Below are 21,626 nucleotides of genomic sequence, written 5' to 3'. Positions count from 1 at the left end.
AACAAGGGAGGTCCAGGATGCTCATCGTTCGATGGTTTAATGATGGAAGTGGGACCATGGCGCTGGGATGGAAAGTCATTCAAGGTGAAGGAGGGTGGTTGGGAAGAATATGCCACCGTTGTCTATGGTGTGTGCTCAACCAATCATCGGCGAAAGCTTTCCAACGTCTTTCTAGTGGATCAACCCCCAGGGACCGGGTTCTCTTATACCAGCACAGATCACTATCTGCATACCATGGATGATGTGTGTGCGACCGCATGCGCGACTTCAGCTTCTAACCATACCCCTAGGCAAAGGCACATTTTATGGAATTTCTGAGAAATTTTTATCAAGTTTTCCCTGAGTACAAACATATGGATGTTAGTCTCACCCGCAGTCAAAGCGTTCACGCAACTAACTTCAAAATCAGACTTACCTAGCCGGAGAGAGTTTTGCGGGACAGTGGATACCCTACTATGGTGCGCAGAAAACACGTCTAATCTTTATCTATCTCAATTTTTTTGCACTCAGCCGACGCTATCCTGAATTCTAATCTTAGAGTTCCACTTCTTGGAGCCGCCATCGGAAACGGCTGGATCGACCCCAAGAGACATTACCCATCTTACCTAGATTTCGCGGTCAAAGTCGGGGTGCTGGAGGAAAACTCACCTGTTTGTGTTGATGTTGTCAGAAATTCTCGCTCAAATACTAACGCCACATGCAGGAATTCAAACGTGCCAAGCTGGCCACGGACGAATGTGTTGAAATTATTGAAAAGTTGCCCTCCGACCCCATGCTCATTGAGAAATGTCAACATGTTATATTTGAGGTAGCGAGCGTCAGAAACAGAAAGTACGCCCTTTACTCCTCCGTCTTTTATATCGCTTACAAATTTTTTTTTGTAGAGTTAATGGGGTCGATATGTGTCTGAACATATACGATGTTCGCCTGGATGATACCAGTCCTGCCTGCGGTATGAACTGGCCTCCCGACATGGCCCCCGTCACCTCTTTCCTTGGTGTACGTTTTTTTTTACTGTCATTTCACGTTTGTTTCATTTCCAAATCAATCATCTAGCGCCCCGACGTTGTCAACGCCATCCATGCTCAAGCTCATCCGGGATCATGGAGAGAATGCCGTCCTGACGTCCACCGCGCATTCCACGAGTCTAAACAACAATCTTCTTTCACGGTTCTGCCGAAAGTTCTTGCCAAGATCCCAGTTCTGATCTTCGCTGGAGACCAAGACCTGATTTGCAATTACGTTGGGTTGGAGAATTCGATTAAAGCTTTGGAATGGAACGGCGCTACTGGTCTTGGGGTGCGTCTCTTTACTTTTTTTTTTTTTGGACTTAGTCCGATCTCGACAAAATGCAATTTTAGACAGTGCAAACACAATCATGGAACGTCGCAGGAGCACATGTCGGAACATGGGTTGACTCGAGAAATCTTACATATGTCAAGGTAGGCTTATAACCACACACCGTTGAACAACACTGACGAGTGTACGCAGATCTTCAACGCGTCCCATATGGCTCCTTACGATGTGCCCCATGTAACACACGATATGATGCTTCGGTTCATGGGTGTTGATTTCAAAGCCATCGTTGAGGGCTCTGCCAAAATACCTTCAAGCGTTGGATCGACATCGAAACCTATCTTTGTTGGTCAGGAAGAAGTGAAGCAGACACCGGCGGTTGCGCCAGCTAAAACACCAGAGCAGGACAAGGCTATGTGGGAGGGTACGTTTTCTCTTCTAACGTTTTTCGAGAAACTCGACTCAGACAATCTGGTGGCAGCATACTACAACGCCGGCTCAGCGGCACTCGTGCTCGTGCTGATTTTCCTTGTAATAGGGCTTTTCGTCTGGTGCCGCGTTCGTCGGAAACGGGTGGTCAAGCTACCTACGACCCGACCAGACGAGGACGAGGAGAATATACCTTTGAATCCGTCTTCCCTTGGCGAACGACAGCATGATGAGATAAGTTCAGAATCAATGGGGTTCAGGGGGAAGGGGAAGGAGAGGTCACGGAATGGGAACATTCCTCCGCCTGAGGAGCCGCCGATATTTGATGTGGGGGATAGTGATGATGATGAGGAGTACAAGAAGCAGCCTGGGGGTGCTAAGGACGTGTAAAATGAGGCTCTTCTTGCGTTGAGGAGCATTACAGTATATGTATTTAAGGGTAACTTCTGGGTAACTGACTTTTGAGCTGGTTGAACTCGCATTCGAGCTCTGCTCCGTAAGGTTCAGATGTCCAAGATGACTGTCAAAGTTTTCACAGTTGTAAAGCAGATAAACATTTGAAGGTGATGTACAAGAGAGAAAAAAACTACCCTCCAAACTCCCCTCTCAAACCCGAAGCTAAAGAAGCGAGCTGAGGCAGCGAGAGAGATCGCTTACTTACAATGTTCCGGCCCAGAAAAGGTGTTGCACTTGCTCAAGCTATCCCACTATGGGATATTGAGCTGCGTTTCTTGTGTCACTGAACCATGAAAATAATACACAGCCCCGCCACAACCAGAAATGCCTCTCCTACAACGCAGCAGCAGCAAGAACATCCGTGATAATCTCCTTGATCTTGTTGAATCCTTCCGGCGATAGAATATCGATATCCCATGCACCTTCTGAATAATCTTGTGGCAGGACGCGGCCGGGGCTGGGGCGAGGCGCAAAGTCGGGTTCAATGCGCCCAGCGGCGACGGTTCCACAATAAACGCGAAGGGACGTGTCGAGCAAGCTCAACCCCCACAATCGAGGAAGAGGACAGTCGCCAAGCATTGCGTCATACCCACGACGAATCAGGTCGTCCGCCCTATGACGAAGGTCAGGCTTGTCAGCCCGCCCATCCTCGATTTCGGCAAAGAGCACAGGACGACGGTTCGCATCAAAAACGACCAGAAAGACAGCGAAGTCGACTGTGTCACCCAGGTTGAGGTCACGAGGGCTTTGCGCCGAAACGAGGAACTGGAAAGAGTCTGAATCGCCGAAACAGTAATTCAGCAGTCTGTCATAAGGCCCAAAGTAGCGGTATTCCACTGGCCCGCGCTCCTTGCGACAGATGTCGAAGATGGTACGCAAGCCCTGAGGCCAGGCAGTGTCGCTTGAAAAGGGCATTCTACATCTCATGAATGTTTGTGACTTTATAGAAGACCTGAGGGAAAGCCTACATGATAGTTGTGCACAGTGAGCGGTGCTTGAGATCCTAAAGCAAGACGCAAAACCCTAGACACCTCTGCAAAATTCTGAGACTCTCGCTTTGAACAAACAACCGCATTTGGCGCAATTCCGTAAAGCTAATGATCATTTGAAGGCGACGTACAGAAAAAAAAACGGTGAAGAAAAAACTGTCTTCGTCATGGTTTGACCAAACCGTCAAAGCCACATAGTAGCTAGATACGGCAGGTACAGGAATATGACGACGCAAAACCCCACCCTCCAAACTCTACATCAGCCCCTCTCAAACCCGAAAGCGAAAGAAGCGAGCCGAGCCAGCGAGAGAGATTTGCTTAGTCTCGTGAGCGTAACCCCTCGTAAAAGGAGAACGCCTCGCTCCGCCAACCTGAAAGACATAACGCCAGCAGACGAGTTAACATCTGTGCTTTTGGAGAGCTGAACGCTTCGAACGGTTGATGCGGACACTTGAAGAGAATGGAAAATGTTGCAGGGGATTTTATAGGGTTTCGGAGTTTGATTTGTTATCGCCTATCACCGGATCATGTGATACTTAAAGTTATCTTTTTTTTTTGCTGGTTCTTTGCCTCAACATCTTCCTTTCCAGCTTTCTTTTTCCTGTTGACGCGGCGTCGTTTGGAAGCGTCGTAGATCATAAGGGTTTGTTAGTTCTCTTCTCTTGTATGCTGCGTTCCGGCTAATGCATGTCTACAGGCACATTTACTTACTTGCATCGATACTGCCGCTCAGTTCATGTAAACAGCTCGGGTCGATGCTCGTTCCCTCGAATGTGTACTTTTTCAATCCATGCCTTTATAATTTTATGCCCTTGTCAGGGCTTTTTTTTGAGCTCACGATTTTTGCAGTAGCTAATGTTTAGGTTTTTGGAACCGTCATCGGCCATAGTGCACAGTGCAGACCCCCCCCCTACGCAACATCCATGAACCTAGTCAAGGCTCCAGTACACTGCTTTTCAGCGGAATCACACACTTGGGGCCTGTTACGTTCATGGGAGAATGAATCGGTTCGATCATCTTCGCCATTGGTCTTCGTTTTGGAGGCCATGGATCACCGGAGATTTGGGCTCGGGAAGTCTCTTCAGAGTTGAGTATGGTGTATTGCGACCTTTATGGTGGCGAGGCAGGCTGCACTCATAGTTTTGGGACATACACTACCATGTGTAGGTTACTGTCTGCAATTAATATCTTGAACCCCTAATTGCCTATCATGTTTAAAAGCCCTAACTCCTTTTTTAAAACAGTGGTTTGAGACTTTATATTGTCCTGATATTGTCCTTCGAACCAAGCTACTGCTACCAACGATGACCGGATTCTTCAACAAAGGACATCATGGAGAACCCATCAAGCGCTCGCACATTTGGTTTGACGATGGAAGCATCATCATCCAAGCTGAAGATACCCAGTTCTGCGTACACAAATCAGTGGTCTTGAAACACTTTCCCACCTTGAATGATTTCGTTCCTTCTCCAGGCCCACCATCCGCCAACGGATGTTCTGTCATCTGGCATCTCTCTGACTCTGCCGAGGACTGGGAGAACCTGCTCACCGTGTTCTACGACACCCTGCCGTGAGTGTGCATTCAGACTCGAAATGTTTCGATGGGGTGTTCACCCCGCGTGTTTAGGACATGCACGACGAAAGATCTCATTTCTTTTCGTCTCCTCGCAGCGATGCTTCGTCTAGGGGACAAGTACAACGGTCACAATGTTCGAGAGGAAGCGTTAAAGTTCCTCCGGTACGAGTTTCCTCAAAACCTCGAAGATTGGATGGGCGTCTGGGGAACGAAAGTATTCCCGTATCCTGAATCCGAATTTGACTTTATCAACCTTGCTCAAGAGGTCGACTTGCACTCTGTGCTTCCTGCGATGTATTATACTTGCGTCAAATACGAAAAGCTGGTTAGTTCTCCCCCTTAATTTCATTAATATCTACGAACCCATTATATTCACAGAATGACGTCTTCCACGGTTATACAAACACAGACGGGAGCATAACGCAACTTTCACCAAAAGTACAAGCGTGCCTAGCAATCGGACGAGAACAACTCGCATATGCACTCAAAAGGCACACCTTCAGCTGGCTATACAACAAAAGAATCATCCCCTGCCCACGATGCTCTTCCCAAAAGGAGTGCGCCGCAGCTCGAAACCACCTGATCCGCAAAGTGTGGATGCCCGTCCCTAATATCGGGTTGGCCCTCAATGTGTGGGATCGAGGAGAGTTTGCGTCGGGGCTTTGTAGCGTGTGCGCGTATACGGCTGAGAAGCTTTTCCGTTCTGGTCAAGACAAGCTGTGGGATGAGCTTCCATCGTATTTTGGGTTGCCTAGCTGGGATGATCTGCAGGATTTCGATGATTCTGGTTCCTCCCTCTTGCCGTCGTCGTAATTATAGCGTTGTTGGAAGCTTGACTTTTCTTGGGAAAGACCAACTTCGTTATAAGTTTGTTACAAGGCCGGACACATGCACCATGGAGACTATTGCAAAGCACTTGAGAAAAAAGCACAGTACAAAACACATAGATTGGCGTGGTTTAATGAAATACACAAGAACCATTTCATAGATAGCAAATAATTTAAACAAGTCAAACAGGAATCTCATGCGAGAGAACGCCGTCCCCGAGTTAAAATCACCTGAAGCTGGTTCGATTTAGACGTGCCAAGCGAGGGTTTCGTGACTTTTCACAGGATGCAAAGTGAGGTGCCTATTCGCGGGATCATGATTCAGACTCGAGAGCTTGAACACGAACGGGTCGAAGGAGTGCAGTTCCACAAAGTACCAAGGCCGGAGTTTGGCTTTCCGCAGTTGTAAAATGATTCAGCAAAAGTACACACCGAAACGCGGAACGGCAAAAGATCGCAAGAGGGCCAGATGGATCGTTATCATTTGAGAGGCAATTGTACACCTACGGAGATGGTGATGGAGTTGACAGTCAGCAGCGTTTCTATATCGAGCTCGATGGTCGGATCGAAACTGAAAAAGCGTGGAGCCTTGTAAGTTGTGACAGCCAAGGTCGCCCAGGGTTTGTTCTTGTGAGCCGCGCTGTTCCTGATCGGTGTTTGTGTAGGCAGTGTGCAGGCAACACCGCTCGTAGAGGGTTGCGGGTTTGAAAGATGAGGGAGTATTTTGGTAGGTTGTCGTCGTCGTGAACACGGACTGCGGTTGAATATCTTAGAGGGGAGGCAAAGGAAGACATGTGGCCTGCGCGTATTGTCAGTCGTGGATTTTGTAATCTCGTCGCTGTGCGTGCTTCATTGTGGGCTTGTAACCTCATCGCGCCATCTCAAAATATCCGTGTACTGGTCATCCTCAAACCCATCGGCTTCCACAGGACCAATATCGCTGCCTCCTCTACCTCTTTTGTTCACATGACCACTTTCCTCAGTCTCCGACCGCTGTCGTTTTATAATACGATCAGGACTGCGCCACTTGTTGCTCTCGAGTTCTGCTTCACTTGGGAATTCCCATGTCTCGAGCTCCGCGGCCAGGGTACCATGAATATCCCTCTCAAGTTTTGCGCAAAACACATAAAAATGCAGCAGTTGAGCAGGGTCAGACAATCTAAAGTCTTGCTTGTGTGCATATATGCAGATCGCCTGAGAACGCTTGAGTTTTTTTTTTGCAGCTGGCACATAACTACAAACATACCGAGGGGTCATGCATCCAATACGAAGAGAAAATCTCCACATGGCCACGAGAGGTAATAGCCCCCATAATGATAGAGTCCTTGAGTGAGAGAGCTTTCCGCTGAGACTGTGCAGTGACAAGCATCATGATTAGCCGGTTCTTGTTGCAGTCGTAATCGTCCTTCCTGAACTCTCCAACAAACCCAATGATTGAGAAGCCACCTGTCGACCCAGCAGAGGACCAATACAGGTGTTCTGAAAGCGTTGGGTCACGTTGAGAGAACCGCTGAAATCTTATTCCATCGCCGATTGTCGCTGAAGGGATCGTGACCAAGACGTCGGACTCTGCATCTGGATTGCCAGCCAACCCCTTGAGGCGATAGCTTTCTTCAGCTCTGATGGCAAGACTATAGGAGCTATATGCAAGCACGAGCAGAGAAAACGTACTCGAAGTCACAACGACAAGCTTGAAGCCTCGCACTGAAAGCTAATTCGATGATGTTGTCAACACCACGACGCTGAGCATGTTCTGTGGAATGGTTGTCTGAACTTGTGTTGCGAATGCGCCTCCAAGCGAGGGAGAGAATGGGAAGCGCAGGTAGGATATCATACTCGTCTCTTTCCACAGCGCGAAACGACGCAGCCCAAGAGCGCACGGCGCGCTGGAATTCCTGTTCGTTGTCTAATTGCGGTGCCGGTAAAGTACCCTACTTGAAAGTTATGAGTGATAGATATGCAGGCAGGGAGTAGTACTAACGTGAATCAGAATGTTGGGCACTTCTGCCATCGCATACAGTTTGTCGAAGTGGTCCAGAACTCCTCTGGGAGGGATCGCTCCATCAATAACTCTCGCGCCATACGTCCATTCATAAAACAGAGTGGGTGACTTTGCAACCCTTAGCGAGACAATGAAACCCATTGGAATCAGTGAGCAATATGAGGCGACTCACTTTAATGGTAACACACTGCTAGAGCATTCGGAGACCAAGGATGGGGTCTGGGTTGGGGAGTTCGAGAGAGAGTTCATGGACGCAATGAAGCGCATTGTGGAGACGGGTACCAGTAGTGTGAAACAAGATCGAGATTCATGGCCTCTGCTCTTTTCACCATCACTCCGTAGAAAGGTCACAAATAATTTATATAATGGAGAGCATGGGGCAGACGTTCGTAACTGAAACGCTTTGAGGGAAGGGCGACGTCGTAAGTCCTCGTGAAGATCTCCAGGCAGGTGTCGAATGCAGGAACTTGAAGCGAGGAATATAAATGCGATATATAACAGACATGCCCGTGTATGATGGGAGCGACGTGAATTCCGAAGAACAATTACTACAACTCTAGCGCAGAAAAAGCTTTTTGGTTGGATTGAAGAGAGAGTCCTCCACGGAATAGTAATTTGGCACACTACAAAATACACTGAAAATATACTGTAGATAATTTAAACGAAGCAGCCATCCAGGGGCATAGGAATGAATGAATGAATGTAAAGGATAGAAAAAATGCAAGGTATAATGCAAAAAAAAAACGAAAACGAAAACGCGAGTCCAGTGGGAGGAATCACCACCTCATGCGAGAAAACGCCGTCCCCGAGTTAAAATTCAACTCCTGAAGCTGGTTCGATTTCGACGTGCCAATCGAGGGTTTCGTGAACGACACCGGTGCAGGTCCATCACCCAATAAAGTCCCAATTCTCACAGGATGCGAAGTGAGGCGATGCCTATTCGTGGGATGATCATAGAGCTTGAACACGGACGGGTCGAAGGAGTGCAGTTCCACAAAGTACTAAAAGGCCGGGGGTTCAGCGTTCCGCGATTGAAAACGATAGAGCAATGTACATACCGAAACGCAAAACGGCAAAAAATCACAAGAAGGCTGCAATTCCTTCCGTAAATGAATCTCGCCCGAATACCTCCGAACATTAGGTCCTTCTTCAACTCGAAGACCATCATCATCACCCAGCGCCCACCAAACCGCCTTTTCCACATCCTCAACACCTTCAATGAGCCCTGTCATCTTGGCCTGCTTCCCTATAACGTGAGCGGCTGTGGCTTGCGAGGCGTCTTGGGAGAAATGGACCCTTCGGACGAGTTTGACGTTGATCATCTTGGGAGAAGAGGCGAGCATGTCGAGGGCGAGTGCGTCTTGTGTGTGGATTCGGATGTGGAGTGGGATTATGGTGCCTCGCGTGTAACATTGCTATCATGAAAGAGGGGGGGTTGGTGGTTGGTTTGGTTGGCGAGAAGAAGGCGAAAAGGGCTTACGGGATTTGCAAGACACAGCTGTGGTTTTAAACTGATCGTAAGTGGGAGAAAGTTTGTCGAGATGAAGAAGGGTAGTTACCAAACACTCAAGACCGACATCGTACCCCAAGAGTTGACCACGAATGAGAACTTTGGGTAACATCAGCCATCCAGCCGGATCCAAATGGGGAGGAGGCGCGATCCTGCCATCCCTGTAGGCTTGTTGGCTCAAGAACGACGATGGACCCGGCTTGATATCTGGGACGTAAACAACCCCCGTCTGCAACCTGAACTTGACAATGAGAATGGGACTATGTGATAGGAAAACAATTCGGCGTACTTGCTATCGGGACGAAGAAGCCCATGAGTGATATGCAACACCAAATCATACTGCACATTCGCGTTCGTCCCGCGTTCAAGGAACGTCTGTGGTGCCGGAAACGTCTCTGACTCTCGACCTGGGATGCAGACTTCCTGTGGAAAAGGGAAAGAGAACGGCCAAGAATGCGCGCCGACTAGCTTTCCATCCATGGTCTTGTTCGTGGAACTGCGGTGCCAGATGGGAACACGATGGTCCATGAAAGTATACGACCCTCCATCCAAAAAACTTGTAATCACTCTTCCACGTAGCTGTACGGAATCAGACGCGTCATTCTCATTTGAGATGTACTCACGGAGATGGTGATAGAATTGACGGTCAGCGGCGTTTCTATATCAAACTCGATGGTCCCTGCGACGGGATCAGAACCGAAAAAGCGTGGAGCCTTTTGAGTAGTGACGTCCGCTTTACTGAAGACCGTCAAGGTTGCCCATGGTTTGTTCTTGTGAGCGCCACCGTTCCTGATATGAAAGCGGTGTTTGCAGTGTGTGGGCAACACCGCTCGTGGTGGGTTGTTGCGGGGTTGAAAGACGAGTGAGTACCTGGGTAAGTCGTCGCGAACTGCGGTTGAATATCTTGGAGGGAATGCAAAGGAAGACATATGGCCTGCGCATATCGTCGTTAGTCGATGGCTTTTGTACTTCTGGGCGCGTTATTGTGAACGGGATAACAATAACTTTACGGTATCCCAGAACAACAGCATCCACTTTCCATATCGGGCAGGTCTTTTACTAACTTTAGACGCGCTTCAGTATAAAGCTTTTCTTTCAGTTTTTTACTCGTACTCACCAATCCATGCCAACGCCTCCCAGCAAGACGCGTCGCAAAAAACCCATCTGCCGGCAATGCGGTACCCGCATGGTAGGCCACAAACGCGGCGTCCAAGGCTCTCCCATCTGTCCACAAAAACTATCCTCCCTCGCTTCCCCACCCCAATCCCCAACAACGCCACTCAGACCCTTTGAATTCGTTCCCGACCCCGCATTCTACACCGAAATGAAATGCGGCACCCTCCGACGCGTCAACCCCAATTTCGTAGATAGGAAAGTCCCCATCCCAGAACTTCTCCGTCTAAGCGCGGCGGGGTCTCTCGTTCCCACCGTGTTGGTCGATGACGACGGGAACACGATTCGTGGGTCGAATCATGGCGGGGATCTTCCGAGTGACGAGGAAGATGATGTGGATTATGAGGACGACGAGGATGAGGATGAAGACGAGTGTTGCCTTGACAACGCTTTATTAGATATCCCTCACCCCATGCTCACCATTTTCCGCACCAAAGACAAAGACCTCGCCAAGATGCAGGAGACCGCCGTACGCATGGGCGTTCACTACGGCATCATGACGCCCCCCAACACTCCCCCGAACAAGAAGACGCTCAATCACAATCAAAACTTGTCGACACCCCTCACACGAAACGACTCATGGTGGGTCGTAATGGGCCAAAGCGCAAGTTTCGTCCAAGAAGTCATCGACGCGTGCCAGAAAGGCATGCCGGGGACGATCGCGAAAGACGAGTCAGAATTAAGGGAACCTTTTCGCACCACTACATTTCTTCAACTCGTTTTTGCAGGCCTCGTTGGTGGATGCGTCGTCGTGTGTGGACTGTCCATGTTGTAGCGATTCTGGGCAGATCCACTGGAAGGAAAAAGAAAGAAGTTCACTATGCACTCACCTTGTTATACCTTATGCCAACTATGCTCTTCTTATGCTCGAGACCAACTCCTCATTAGAAGGATATCATACAATACACAGTCTGCGAATAAAGCAAGAGAAAGAAAGAGTGTCATGGAAGTCATAACGGATCAAACAGCCCACTCATCCAACCCACCACCATACCCCCTCCCACTCCAATTCCTCGTCACCCGATCCTGCACCCTCTCTTCCTGCCTAGCAAGACTCATCGTAAGCCCATGGGGCGTCCCACCCACACCACCACCCCCACTCAACAACCACCCACTCCACCACCCAGCACCTTCCTCGCCCTCCTTCCCCTTTCCCTCCCCCACCACCGTCGTCCCAGCACCCCTTTTCCGCCGCCTCTGCTTCTGCTTATTGAACTTGGTCAAAGACCCCTCAGGTCTCGTACTAATATACGACTCCGGCAGCGCCGCAAAACTAATCCGCTTAGGCGTAGACCGTCCCGAGCTCGGCGTACTCCCACCACCAAAAACAGACAACATGTCCGGGATGCTGAGCACCGTAGGCGACGGCGAAGGGTTCGCGCTGCTCGCCCGTTTCATCGAAGAGTGTCTAGGTGGCGAAGGAGGTCGCGTAGACGAAGAATGTGTACCTTTGGTGAAAAGACGAGAAATGGAGGCAGTCGCTGTGGAGGTGGCGGCATCTGCCACTGGTGCAGGGGTGCGAGGCAAGAACGCAGGGGCAGGTGGGAATTTGCTCCTTGTGGGCTGAGGTTGGTCGTCCAGTATCTTTCGAAGGGATAAAATTGTCTGCTTCGCGATGCACCCGTCTGACGATGATGACTCTTCAGTAGGGGGCGTCATTGGTCGATGGCCTTTCCGACAAGCATCCTGTCGAGCCCGGTCCGGCGATTTATGCGGGGACCGAGAATTGCGGGGCTCCGTGCTGCTACTGCTTGCACTAGATGACCCTCGGCGGAAAGAAGATGTAAAATTTGATGAAGGAGTGGATGATGATGAAGGAGCTCGAGCAACAAACGAGGAAAGCATGTTGTACGCCGGCGTAGAAGGTTCCAACGGTTTGTCATTCAGTTTAGGTAGTGATGGGGTAGAGTGTAGGCTCGTCGTAGATGACGAAGCGGTCTCGTAAAAAGTACGATGCTCGTGGAAGGACGATGGACAACGTAAACCAAGCGTCGATGGTAGTATGATCGCCTCTGGGTCCTGAGTCGAACCAACATACTGAGTGAGTGCACGCGGAGGCGGCGCAATAAGGCGCGACCGATCCTGTTGCGAATAATGGAGTCGGGGTACGGCCGATTCAGACTTTTGTTGCAAATCCAACGACGGTCGTCTCCTCGGCCGATGAAGGTGTGGCGGAGGGCTGGTACTATTCGGCAGGCTGCAACTAACACCAGTGCCTTCCCTAGAATGTGCACCACCACCACCAAACCTCGCGTCCTCCTCATCCCCGAAAAGAACCTCAACACGCCTCGTAATCTCATTCAAATCACCCGACCATGACGCCTGCACGTCCCAATTGCCTCGGATCCGCGAGGACAGGTTCAGAGCACGAGTTTCCAACGTTGAATCTGCCCTGGAGTCGTCCGCCAATACAGCTGAAAGGCTCGTCGAAGTGGATATCGAGGATTCGAGGAGGGTGTTCGACATCTCCAGCGCATGCACGCTTCGTTCGAGCAAAGAATCGAGATACGAGTCGTTTGACTGGGCCCGCGAATACAACTGCGTCGAATGTCTCCGTTTATGCGTCTGTTGGAAGCGTTTAGGACGGCGGGGAGACGCTGTGTGAGCGCGTGGAGAGGTGGAGGCGGCGGTGGTGGTGTGTGGCACGTATGAGATGGTGTTGGCGTCCGTATCGGTATCCTCGTCGGCTTCCTCAGCACTGTCTGGATAGTCTGGGGGTGTATCGGAGGGGATGTTCTCTGTGTATTCTGGACGATGCCACCCTGTGGATGAAATGTACTCTGGCAGCGTCGATGTTGTGTCGGATGAGAGTCTCAGAGCAGAGACTCGTTTCCGATGAGTTCGCCTTTGATTTGAAGGAGTCATCATCATTGGCAGGGATCAGCGCTGCCGTCTTCTCGGAGCGTTTCGAGTGAATTTTGCGGTGATGTGAAGGGATGGTAAAGGAAAAGGGATGGTAGTAGAAGAATAGTCATGAGGTAAGGTGATATTGTGGCCCTGACTCAGTCACAACACTCGTGGTCAATACACTTGTTCGATCCTGAAGGCTCCGTTATCGCGGGTACCTCCATCTATTGATAATCTATCCTTCCTATTGACACCTTCTAGGATTCTGGCAATATGGCACTGTGCAATGGGACGAGTTTTACAGATACTTGATCGTAATCCTCGTCACTTCAACAACGGCTTGGACAATCTTCAAATACGACCAGCAACAACGTGGTCCGCCGTGTCCATCTGGGCCTGAGATTGTGCAACCAGGATCTTATGTCCTGCTTTCGAGCAGTGGGTAGCTCATTTCCTTCAGGTAAGCCTCAAACTTACCAATTAGCAACTACATAGCTGATGATCCCATTCGTGTTGGTCTAGTACCCACCCTCCCGCGCCCTCGCAACCCCACGAATTCGAATACTCCTGCCAGTGTCAGTGAATAACCCTATAAGAAAAATTTGGCTCACTATTATCAGGATCCGCACTACAGAACCCGTGCGCGTGCCAGAGATGGCAAATGCCTCATTACAGACTTGAAAACGCAGACTTACAGTCGACTCAAAGTCGCACACATATTTCCACGGGCACACGACAAAGAGGTGAGCTGTGTTTCTTCTACGATGAACCGCAAATTCTCAAGCGACGTTTACCAGCGGATACGCAAAGGTTACCAAAACAAGATCACTGACACCGCCGACGTATCCACTATAGGCGGCCCGACGAAGATCGACTCAGTGCAGAACGTGATCACATTGCGAAGTGATTTACACGATGCATGGGTCAATTATGAATTCGGAGTAGATCCCGACGTGGGTTTCGTTCAACCTATATTCATCGGAATTAAATAACTCTTTCGCAGAACAAATATCGCATCACTGCTTTTACCAATGGTAACGCAGACATCAATGGCAATTGGCAAATATCTCCGGCTAGCTCATATCCAAGACTCAACGCTTCGCCCACTTGATGAGCTGTTCATCGACCACTTTAAGCAGGGTTTGTTGAAACATATGAAGGGCCCAGGCGAACCAGCTTGGTCATATGAAGATTGTGAAGATGCTTTTGGAGATCTCAACTTGTCAAACATGAATATCTGGGGAACTAGGGAAGGGAAGGAACGGTTAGAACTTGCACTTGCAGATCGTCTGTTTGATCATCGGACAGCATATGGGGAGCAACCCCCCAGCTGATCCGCTCCTATGTGGTCCTGCAACATATCTAGCAATATATTATCTTTCAAGGCTGTAACAAACATGGGTATCACGAAAAGAAAACTCTAACGATCTAGCAAAGACGATGGATCAGGCCTTGGCCTCAATAGTATTAGATGGGGGTATGGTCGAGTCCTCGAAAGGACCCGCTAAGCTCTCAAGGTGGGTCTGTGCCCAATGTCCCCGAGCAATCTGGAAGGGTGTATAGAAGTTGAGGGTAGTCCACAAAAAGGTCCGACCGTATTGAGACCCTATCTTCTCGTAGTCGGCTATAGAAACGCTTAGCACACCATCTAAGGTTCCAAAAATGTATCGAACCTTGAAGGGCTGTCCGCATGTCCAGCCATGTTTGTGTAACGTCCGTAATAATGGCGTGAACTTCCCATCTCACTGCCTGTAGATGATTTGAGACGAGTGAAAAAAAGAAGGCAAGAGCCTGACCTCCATCATGTGCTCAGGTTCATTGACGGTCCACACGACCAAATTCTTCCCGGCGTTCTTACACTCCTGCCTGAACCTGTGCGAAAAGTTGATCTTATCAGACAAGCATCAACAGGAAATAAGCGCTCGACCCTCACTTCTGACCATCATACGTCGTCAACGCTCCAAAAGACATCGAGAACGCCTCGCAATCTTTCCAAAAGTACTTGCGAGCAATGTCAGTGCTCACGCCAATATGCGACCTGCGACAATATGGCAAACATGACTTTGCAAACTGGAGGAAGCGGGGATGCCAAAGTCCTAAAAGGATACGCGGGGCAAGGTCGGTCTGCCAGGCAGGTTGTGCGGAGATGACTTCGTGCATCAGGGAGAAGAGCCTCTCTGGATCGTTCTGGACCTTGACGTCAACGTTGAACTTGACGTGCTTGTTCTCGGGCTTGTGGAGGGTAAATTGGATCCCGACTTGACACGCAAAAACAGGAGGAACTCACCTTCATCAGCAATTCCACCGTCTCTGCAAAAGTGGGGATGGCCTGTTTGGGCTCCTTGATGGTCCGAACGTGCTGCATCCCAGCGTCTCCATACCAAGTGCGCTCCTTGATTCGACCTGCGGGCGGAGCTTCGGACCTGGACCTTCCATGGATAATTACAGGGAACAAACGTACCTGTCGAATTTGTCGTCCTATCTAGAGCTAAACATATTCTTGTGTCGGCTTCATGACCACACCATCAGACGAGGAAGGTTACGTACCTGGATCATGGAACATGATGACAACGCTATCCGCTGATACATGGACGTCTGGTGGGGTGGTTACGGGCGTGCACGACTTTAAACGCCAACATTGAATATACCACTCTCAATGCCTTCTGCGCCGTCGCGGATGGCCGCTTCGAAGCTTGCGAGGGTATTCTCTGGGAACCGGGAAGATGCCTTGAGGGTGTGTGTGTCAAGGCTACGGCAGCAGCCCCTGAACAGGTAGTTAACTTACACCGCGGTGACCCCAGCAGTCTTTGGAATGTGTCAGTTAGGGAGCTGCGGAGGCGGGGTATTCAATGTACTGACCTGGCAGGACTCTTGGTGGAGACATTGTGGGTGTAATGGTGGATGGTCGGAGATGGCGGTGTGAGAGGGGGATAAAAGAAGTACGGAAAGATGTAAATCTGAGACTGCGTTTTATACCGAAGTCCCTCATCCCAAAAGAAGATGGAAGCAAGTGTAGAATTTTGCCCTGGCCTGCTGGCAAACCTTCCCTGACAAAAAAAAAAGTGCGGTCAAGCTCCGGAATACCTAATTATATGATGCATGGCCCTGGCTCAAAGAAGATGCAAGCTTTAGGAGTCGAATTGAAGCAGTGTCGAAGAATAGTACCAACCGCTGCCTGACTACTCCACGCAAACGTGTGATCACGATGACGCGCGTACTTGCCGGTGCCACTCGCAGCCGCCGGGGTCGAATGAAATCGCGCACATGCGCTACTGAAGTAAAAGTAGTATTCCAATGAGATTATTATGTAGCTAAAGGCGAGCGTTCTATTATGAACTCGGTCGGCCAACCAAGATCATGCCATCATCTTCCTCCGTCTCTGTACCGGCTTCACTCCCTGATTTCCATTGTTCTGAAGACGAGGCCGTCGAAGACGCAAGAGACACACTCGAGCTGGCCGCATCAATAATCGTCGGACCCAAAATCGTCGCAATAATAGGGGAAGCCGCTACCACCTGCGGCTTCTGACTTTCAAAATCGGTTGGCTGTTGGTCCCGTGCTTCGTCTTCAGGTTCCTCTTTGATTTGATGATGTTCCACAGGCACCTTGGGCGAAATCTCCCGTAATGCTTCCAGCATTTGGTCCCGCACACGGGTCGTAAGCGAACCTACATCTGCCGGGGTCAAACCCACTGTCGGAATCGGGGGTAGCACTACACATGAAAACGTCAGTCCCAACAATCCAAACACAAACATCGTATGCCTCACCTCGGACCTTGATAGTACCCTCGTCGAAAACGCCTTTTCGATAGATACGCCAATAATTCTCCGTTACAATGGGTATAATGGGGATGCCCGCGTTGATCGCCAGGTGGAATCCACCTTTTTTTAGTGGAAGCATGTCGGGAGACTCTGACATATGTCGTGTTCCTTCTGGGAACATCCAGATGGACACTTTCTCGGCTTTCATCGTTTCTCCCGCAGCTTCCAGTGACCGTACAGCTCGAGTGTTGTTGCCTCGGTCAATAAAAATGGTTCCTGCCATCGTCATGAAGGGTCCGAGTGGAGTGTATTGGAGTGACTTCTTGGCCATGATAGCTGATTGTTTCGGCATCAGCCTATGTATTTCAGCTTAGAATAGGACTCGGGGAGAGTAATGCCATGAGCTCACCTGCCCACAACGACAACATCGAGCATGCTTTGGTGGTTTGCCATCAGGACAGCGGGTCGTGTACTGAGATGCTCCTCTCCTTCCACCTCGATCTGCAATGCGAACGTGCGTTTGGTGATGGCGTAGAAAGTGCGGGCAACAACGTAGCTGACATCGAAGCGCCTGCCGATGACAGACATACCGGCGGCTGCGACGATGCTACATGATGCGACTGAGACGAGTGTGCCGATATAGAGCGCAACTCGAACGTAATATCGACCAACGGGTGAAGTAGCTGCGATGGAGCGTAGTAGAATGATTGGTAGGGAGAAGTATGCAAGAGGCTTGAATACGGCGACCAGGAACGACATTGATGAAGCAAACAGCGCCAGGCAAGTCCTTTCTGGTCCTTTAAGGTCCCTTCGAGGTCCTGCAAGGTTCTTTATACCCCGCTCTAGTGGTCACTGTGCTGCGTGTAGTCGTTGCAGCTGCTCAGAAGTGATACCTCAATTTGGCCACAAACTATAATAACTTTTCACAAGCATACCACCATATGGCCTCCAAACACCAGGCCCAAGCTGCTTCAGCCCGCGGTACACATCTTTGGGCCATCATACTGCCCTCGTAGCTGAAAACTGCCTTGCCAGGCAGAAATACCGTCTCCAAGCCCTTGAGCTCGTCAGCTACCGCGAGCTCTAGAGCAAAGCAGGCTGTTCCCCTTCAACGCGCCCAGAGCACAAACTCAACCCCATTTGCAAAATCATCTGCTAATGCCAATACGACAAAGATTTCGTCACTTTCTCGAACTGCTTCTGCTGGAGCCAACGTGAGGCCGAAACCGAACCCCTCAAAGCCATTGGACAAGCCTTCACCTGTAGGAAATTGCTTTGCGACGCATTTTCGCGTTTAATTTTTTTTTGGCACAGGTGGTGAATGCGAATGTTCCGGTTGTACAGACGGATAATGTTCCAGTGGCAAAGCCGGACGCCTCTTCATCCTCCAAGCCAACAGTACGTTTCTCACAAACGCATTCAACGCGATTTTGAAAGGCAGAAAAACAGTCGACATCAACCCCACCCATCGAAGAAGAGACCCCGACGCGAACTTCAGATCCCTTGCAAGTCGCTGCGCAGGCTTATCCATGGATGTACATGACATCCACGCTGGAAGCGTGTTTTGCGTCATCGGAGCAAGTGGCAAAGGTTAGTTGTTTTATCCGGTCCTTGACTATGAAATTTATCGTCATCATCTCGTCAGAACGACCTCGAAACCCGCGCAAAACAGATCTCAGAGGAAGAATCCGAATTATCGGACCAACGGACTCGGCTTGAAGCGGAGCGCGCAATTGACTTTTATGATGAATTAGCGACGGACACTGTCAGTATATATCTCCATACTTGCCCATCAATACCTCGGCCAACCCCACTTTTCTTCGTAGTTCGCCAGAGATGCCCCTCTTATTATGAAGACATATCATTCGCACGGCGATGCCTGTACACGTCTTGAGGCGGAGGCGCTTAACCTTGCCGTGCGCGGCTCGGCGGTTCCTGATGATGATGCCCCTTTGCAAGTTTACGCTGACATGCTCGACAGTCTCGGTAAGATCCCCTTGTCAGTCGGTGATTCAACATGGCTAACCTGTGCATAGAGGAACTTCAGGCAGAGGCGTCAGACCTGGAGTCATCCATCCTCAAACTCACATCAAGTACGCCGGCGAATGACGACGCAGCTACTGAATCATCATCTGCGCGGGGACAGATCATCAGTGTCATCGCGGCGTGTCTCCCCGTCTTACATGCCCGCATCGCGAATTTGACAATGGCACAAGACCTCATTGACAGTGCCCAGGAGAACTTGAGCATTAGTTTACGCATGGAGAGTCTTGGTTTAGATGTCTAAGCATTTTTAAGGGAAGGAGACTCGAGGACTTTTTTGGTCGCCTGTACCGCTCATTCCTGTATACCCTACAGATACCCACACACTCAGAATCATCATTATAGTTGTTGGACGCCCACCATTGATGTGGAATTTTTTTGGTGGTGAACCATCCAGCGCGCCTTCTCAACTGAGGACAAAATCTCAATTAGGGCAAGTTACGCTACGCAGGAGGACAAGGCGACTTGCAAGAAGGAATCCCACTATACCTAACTTGGAAATGTGGACGATCTAGAATCAAAATAAGTAAAATCGGGTGTGGCGGTGGTTGAAACAGTCCGATCCCTCATCATCACTCTGTCGAGGTGTGGGCGCGCCGTTCCGAATCCGAGAAAGGCCTTCGGCAAACATCAACACTCGGACAAGATCTTTAGGAAAGTTCAGGCGCGATTTGACTGTTTACGTACTTCATCAAAAAGTCGACAAAGTCCCTGTGTCTACTTCCTCATCTGCAATGGCATTCTTTTCCTCGAGAACTTCCTTGCCCAGGTCGAATACCCCACCACAAACATCCTCAGCTGCAGATAATGACTGTCCAGGACCATCTCGTCCCAGTGGCTTTCAGCCGCCCAGGTATTCAATGGATGGCGTATCGTTGGTGGACCCCAATGAAGATCTCCCCCCAGCCCCGCCACGGTATTCCATGATTGTACAACATCGTCGCTCAAGCAATGATACGCAAACGAGACGAAACCCTACCCCATCCCCTTCGGAGACCAAGCACGAGTACCATATAAGCCACAAGAATAAAGTGTGGGCGATTCTCACCGTTTTTAGTCGACCGTCTATCCTTACACATGCATTCCCCCGATTTTATGGAAACGACCCTGTTTCTGGCACAGTCGACCTTAATCTAGACAGCCCGCAAACAATCAACTCAATTACAATTTCTGTTCGTTCCGTCCATTTTCTGTGGTAGAGAAAGTTTTTGATTCTTCATTTATCTGTCCACAGCTCCGAGGTCGAGTCAAAACGGGTTCATCCCGTGAAGGCTCGTACACCTTCCTCGATCAATCCATACTCATCTGGAGTCGACATTCTGGGGATATACGGCATTCAAGTGCAGCTAGCGGCCAGAAATTCGACGGAAAGTCATCTGGAACGTACTCCTGGCCATTCACCGTTCCATTCCCAAAGGAAGTAGCCATTGCAGGGCATGATGAAGTTTTCCCTATACCTCAGACCTTCCTCGAGCGTGGGGTTGATGCAAGTGTGCAGTATGAACTAATCTTACGCGTGGCACATGGGGTCTTGCGTCGTGATAGCAAGTGTGTTTTGATCTTGTTCTCGGTGACCGCAACTGAAATGCATAGATTGCAGGCTGGCATTGTTTACATCCCCGATATAACTGCAGAACCAGCTTCCTCCCTTCGTCAACGCGCGTATTTGGAAGGTTACTTGGTACCCTCTCCAGCGGATGATCCTTTGGGTTGGGTTGCGAAGCCCCAGGTTTTAATTACTGGGTCATTAAATTGCAACTTTGTAGGCTTAGAATGCACTGTGAGTAATTATTGATTTTGTTTGAGTGTTGAGCCAAGTTTTGAGGATCATATATCAACTTCTAGCTCTTTATCGCAAATCCCGTATGAAATACGCCAATTTATGACCGGCAGCGCTCTGACAATATTTGCCTAGCAATGTTTTGCCCGTGGAACAGTCATCCCTTGTTACATACGGATCTATACAGAAAATTCGGTGGCTCTCGAGCTCCTGGCTACTTCAGACAGCATCAACGTCAAACTCGTCAGAAGGGTTAAATACTATCAAGATCCTGAGCAAGCAGCGTCACATTACCGTGCCAGAGCCGCCAGCAAACAGCTGAAAGAGTCAGGGGTATTTGAAGTCGTCCAGGAAACAGCGAGAGCTGTATGGTGGTCGCCTCCAAGACTTGTCGCTGAGCAAGGCTGTACCCGTGAGATGGCTGGTGAGATACATCTGGCGGAGGATTTGCAGCCTTCATGTTCGTTTTTCCCTTTCAATGTTTTGGTGATGACCTCCTTCCTTGCCTGATCAAAAAGGAGGCTGATCTGACTCTCAGTATGCCGTTGAACTCCATCCGTTTGATCTGTCCACCTTTCGAGTCAACTCAAAGCAGGGGGCATCAGTTTCCCATTCTGTTGGAATAGCTACTTTGCACAGCGAGGGTCCAGTGCCAGTCTCATTTACACATCCACGTCGGGTTTTATGAAGTCCCAAGAAACAACATGCAAAGGTATTACCTGGCTGCTATGGTTGTCCACGCATTGTTCAAGACATTAACAGTACTCTCTCGGTCCGGGTACTGAGAATCATCCAGTACCAACCTCATCCCACGACGAGTAGTTGTAATTGTGCATGCACAGCAAAAATATGTCAAACTCGCTTGTATTCTTTATGATTAGTGAACTCGACCCATCTCTGGTCAATCCGATCTGAGCAATACAATACAATTGACATT

The 21,626-nt window shown here is 49.6% G+C and overlaps 11 protein-coding genes across 11 annotated transcripts; 5 read left to right on the top strand and 6 right to left on the bottom strand.

Annotated features, from left to right (window-relative positions):
• Positions 1-2,514: 2,514 nt before the first annotated feature.
• LACBIDRAFT_323435 (uncharacterized protein) lies at positions 2,515-3,552 on the bottom strand (the record flags this gene model as incomplete). The annotated part of the gene is made up of 4 exons (XM_001876514.1): positions 2,515-3,063; positions 3,150-3,275; positions 3,302-3,371; positions 3,542-3,552. The coding sequence occupies 4 exons, from the start codon at positions 3,550-3,552 to the stop codon at positions 2,515-2,517; spliced, it is 756 nt and encodes a 251-aa protein (XP_001876549.1).
• Positions 3,553-4,474: 922 nt separating this feature from the next.
• Positions 4,475-5,559, top strand: LACBIDRAFT_323434 (uncharacterized protein; the record flags this gene model as incomplete). The annotated part of the gene is made up of 3 exons (XM_001876973.1): positions 4,475-4,740; positions 4,798-5,071; positions 5,125-5,559. 3 exons carry the CDS (start codon positions 4,475-4,477, stop codon positions 5,557-5,559), a joined length of 975 nt encoding a protein of 324 aa, XP_001877008.1.
• A 328-nt stretch (positions 5,560-5,887) lies between these two features.
• Positions 5,888-7,842, bottom strand: LACBIDRAFT_323433 (uncharacterized protein; the record flags this gene model as incomplete). Its single annotated transcript, XM_001876513.1, has 7 exons — positions 5,888-5,966; positions 6,006-6,076; positions 6,441-6,767; positions 6,820-7,204; positions 7,245-7,504; positions 7,555-7,693; positions 7,748-7,842. The coding sequence occupies 7 exons, from the start codon at positions 7,840-7,842 to the stop codon at positions 5,888-5,890; spliced, it is 1,356 nt and encodes a 451-aa protein (XP_001876548.1).
• Positions 7,843-8,351: 509 nt separating this feature from the next.
• On the bottom strand, positions 8,352-10,014 carry LACBIDRAFT_311526 (uncharacterized protein; the record flags this gene model as incomplete). Its single annotated transcript, XM_001876512.1, has 6 exons — positions 8,352-8,576; positions 8,634-8,990; positions 9,056-9,073; positions 9,135-9,321; positions 9,375-9,664; positions 9,709-10,014. The coding sequence occupies 6 exons, from the start codon at positions 10,012-10,014 to the stop codon at positions 8,352-8,354; spliced, it is 1,383 nt and encodes a 460-aa protein (XP_001876547.1).
• A 194-nt stretch (positions 10,015-10,208) lies between these two features.
• LACBIDRAFT_323431 (uncharacterized protein) lies at positions 10,209-11,033 on the top strand (the record flags this gene model as incomplete). The annotated part of the gene is made up of 1 exon (XM_001876972.1): positions 10,209-11,033. One exon carries the CDS (start codon positions 10,209-10,211, stop codon positions 11,031-11,033), a length of 825 nt encoding a protein of 274 aa, XP_001877007.1.
• A 185-nt stretch (positions 11,034-11,218) lies between these two features.
• On the bottom strand, positions 11,219-13,129 carry LACBIDRAFT_311525 (uncharacterized protein; the record flags this gene model as incomplete). The annotated part of the gene is made up of 1 exon (XM_001876511.1): positions 11,219-13,129. The coding sequence occupies one exon, from the start codon at positions 13,127-13,129 to the stop codon at positions 11,219-11,221; it is 1,911 nt and encodes a 636-aa protein (XP_001876546.1).
• Positions 13,130-14,136: 1,007 nt separating this feature from the next.
• LACBIDRAFT_311523 (uncharacterized protein) lies at positions 14,137-14,497 on the top strand (the record flags this gene model as incomplete). Its single annotated transcript, XM_001876971.1, has 1 exon — positions 14,137-14,497. One exon carries the CDS (start codon positions 14,137-14,139, stop codon positions 14,437-14,439), a length of 303 nt encoding a protein of 100 aa, XP_001877006.1. The 3' UTR covers positions 14,440-14,497.
• A 294-nt stretch (positions 14,498-14,791) lies between these two features.
• Positions 14,792-15,911, bottom strand: LACBIDRAFT_145774 (uncharacterized protein; the record flags this gene model as incomplete). The annotated part of the gene is made up of 8 exons (XM_001876510.1): positions 14,792-14,854; positions 14,902-14,977; positions 15,039-15,337; positions 15,393-15,508; positions 15,567-15,593; positions 15,653-15,700; positions 15,754-15,832; positions 15,891-15,911. Coding segments are annotated over 8 exons (729 nt in total), but the record flags the coding sequence as incomplete, so codon positions are not given.
• An 808-nt stretch (positions 15,912-16,719) lies between these two features.
• LPAAT (1-acyl-sn-glycerol-3-phosphate-acyltransferase) lies at positions 16,720-17,755 on the bottom strand (the record flags this gene model as incomplete). Its single annotated transcript, XM_001876509.1, has 3 exons — positions 17,276-17,755; positions 16,873-17,222; positions 16,720-16,817 (listed from the first exon to the last, which is right to left on the bottom strand). Coding segments are annotated over exons 1-3 (798 nt in total), but the record flags the coding sequence as incomplete, so codon positions are not given.
• Positions 17,756-17,807: 52 nt separating this feature from the next.
• Positions 17,808-19,153, top strand: LACBIDRAFT_311520 (uncharacterized protein; the record flags this gene model as incomplete). Its single annotated transcript, XM_001876970.1, has 7 exons — positions 17,808-17,847; positions 17,902-18,128; positions 18,181-18,264; positions 18,316-18,456; positions 18,512-18,631; positions 18,693-18,852; positions 18,903-19,153. The coding sequence occupies 7 exons, from the start codon at positions 17,808-17,810 to the stop codon at positions 19,151-19,153; spliced, it is 1,023 nt and encodes a 340-aa protein (XP_001877005.1).
• A 490-nt stretch (positions 19,154-19,643) lies between these two features.
• LACBIDRAFT_311519 (uncharacterized protein) lies at positions 19,644-21,377 on the top strand (the record flags this gene model as incomplete). Its single annotated transcript, XM_001876969.1, has 5 exons — positions 19,644-20,081; positions 20,144-20,689; positions 20,755-20,772; positions 20,825-21,175; positions 21,228-21,377. The coding sequence occupies 5 exons, from the start codon at positions 19,644-19,646 to the stop codon at positions 21,375-21,377; spliced, it is 1,503 nt and encodes a 500-aa protein (XP_001877004.1).
• Positions 21,378-21,626: the final 249 nt, after the last annotated feature.

Source organism: Laccaria bicolor, genomic scaffold (assembly GCF_000143565.1).
Source record: "Laccaria bicolor S238N-H82 LACBIscaffold_4 genomic scaffold, whole genome shotgun sequence".
NCBI classification, from domain to species: Eukaryota; Fungi; Basidiomycota; class Agaricomycetes; order Agaricales; family Hydnangiaceae; genus Laccaria; species Laccaria bicolor.
Note: the sequence above shows the minus strand (reverse complement) of the source record. Positions and strands in the feature narration are given on the sequence as shown.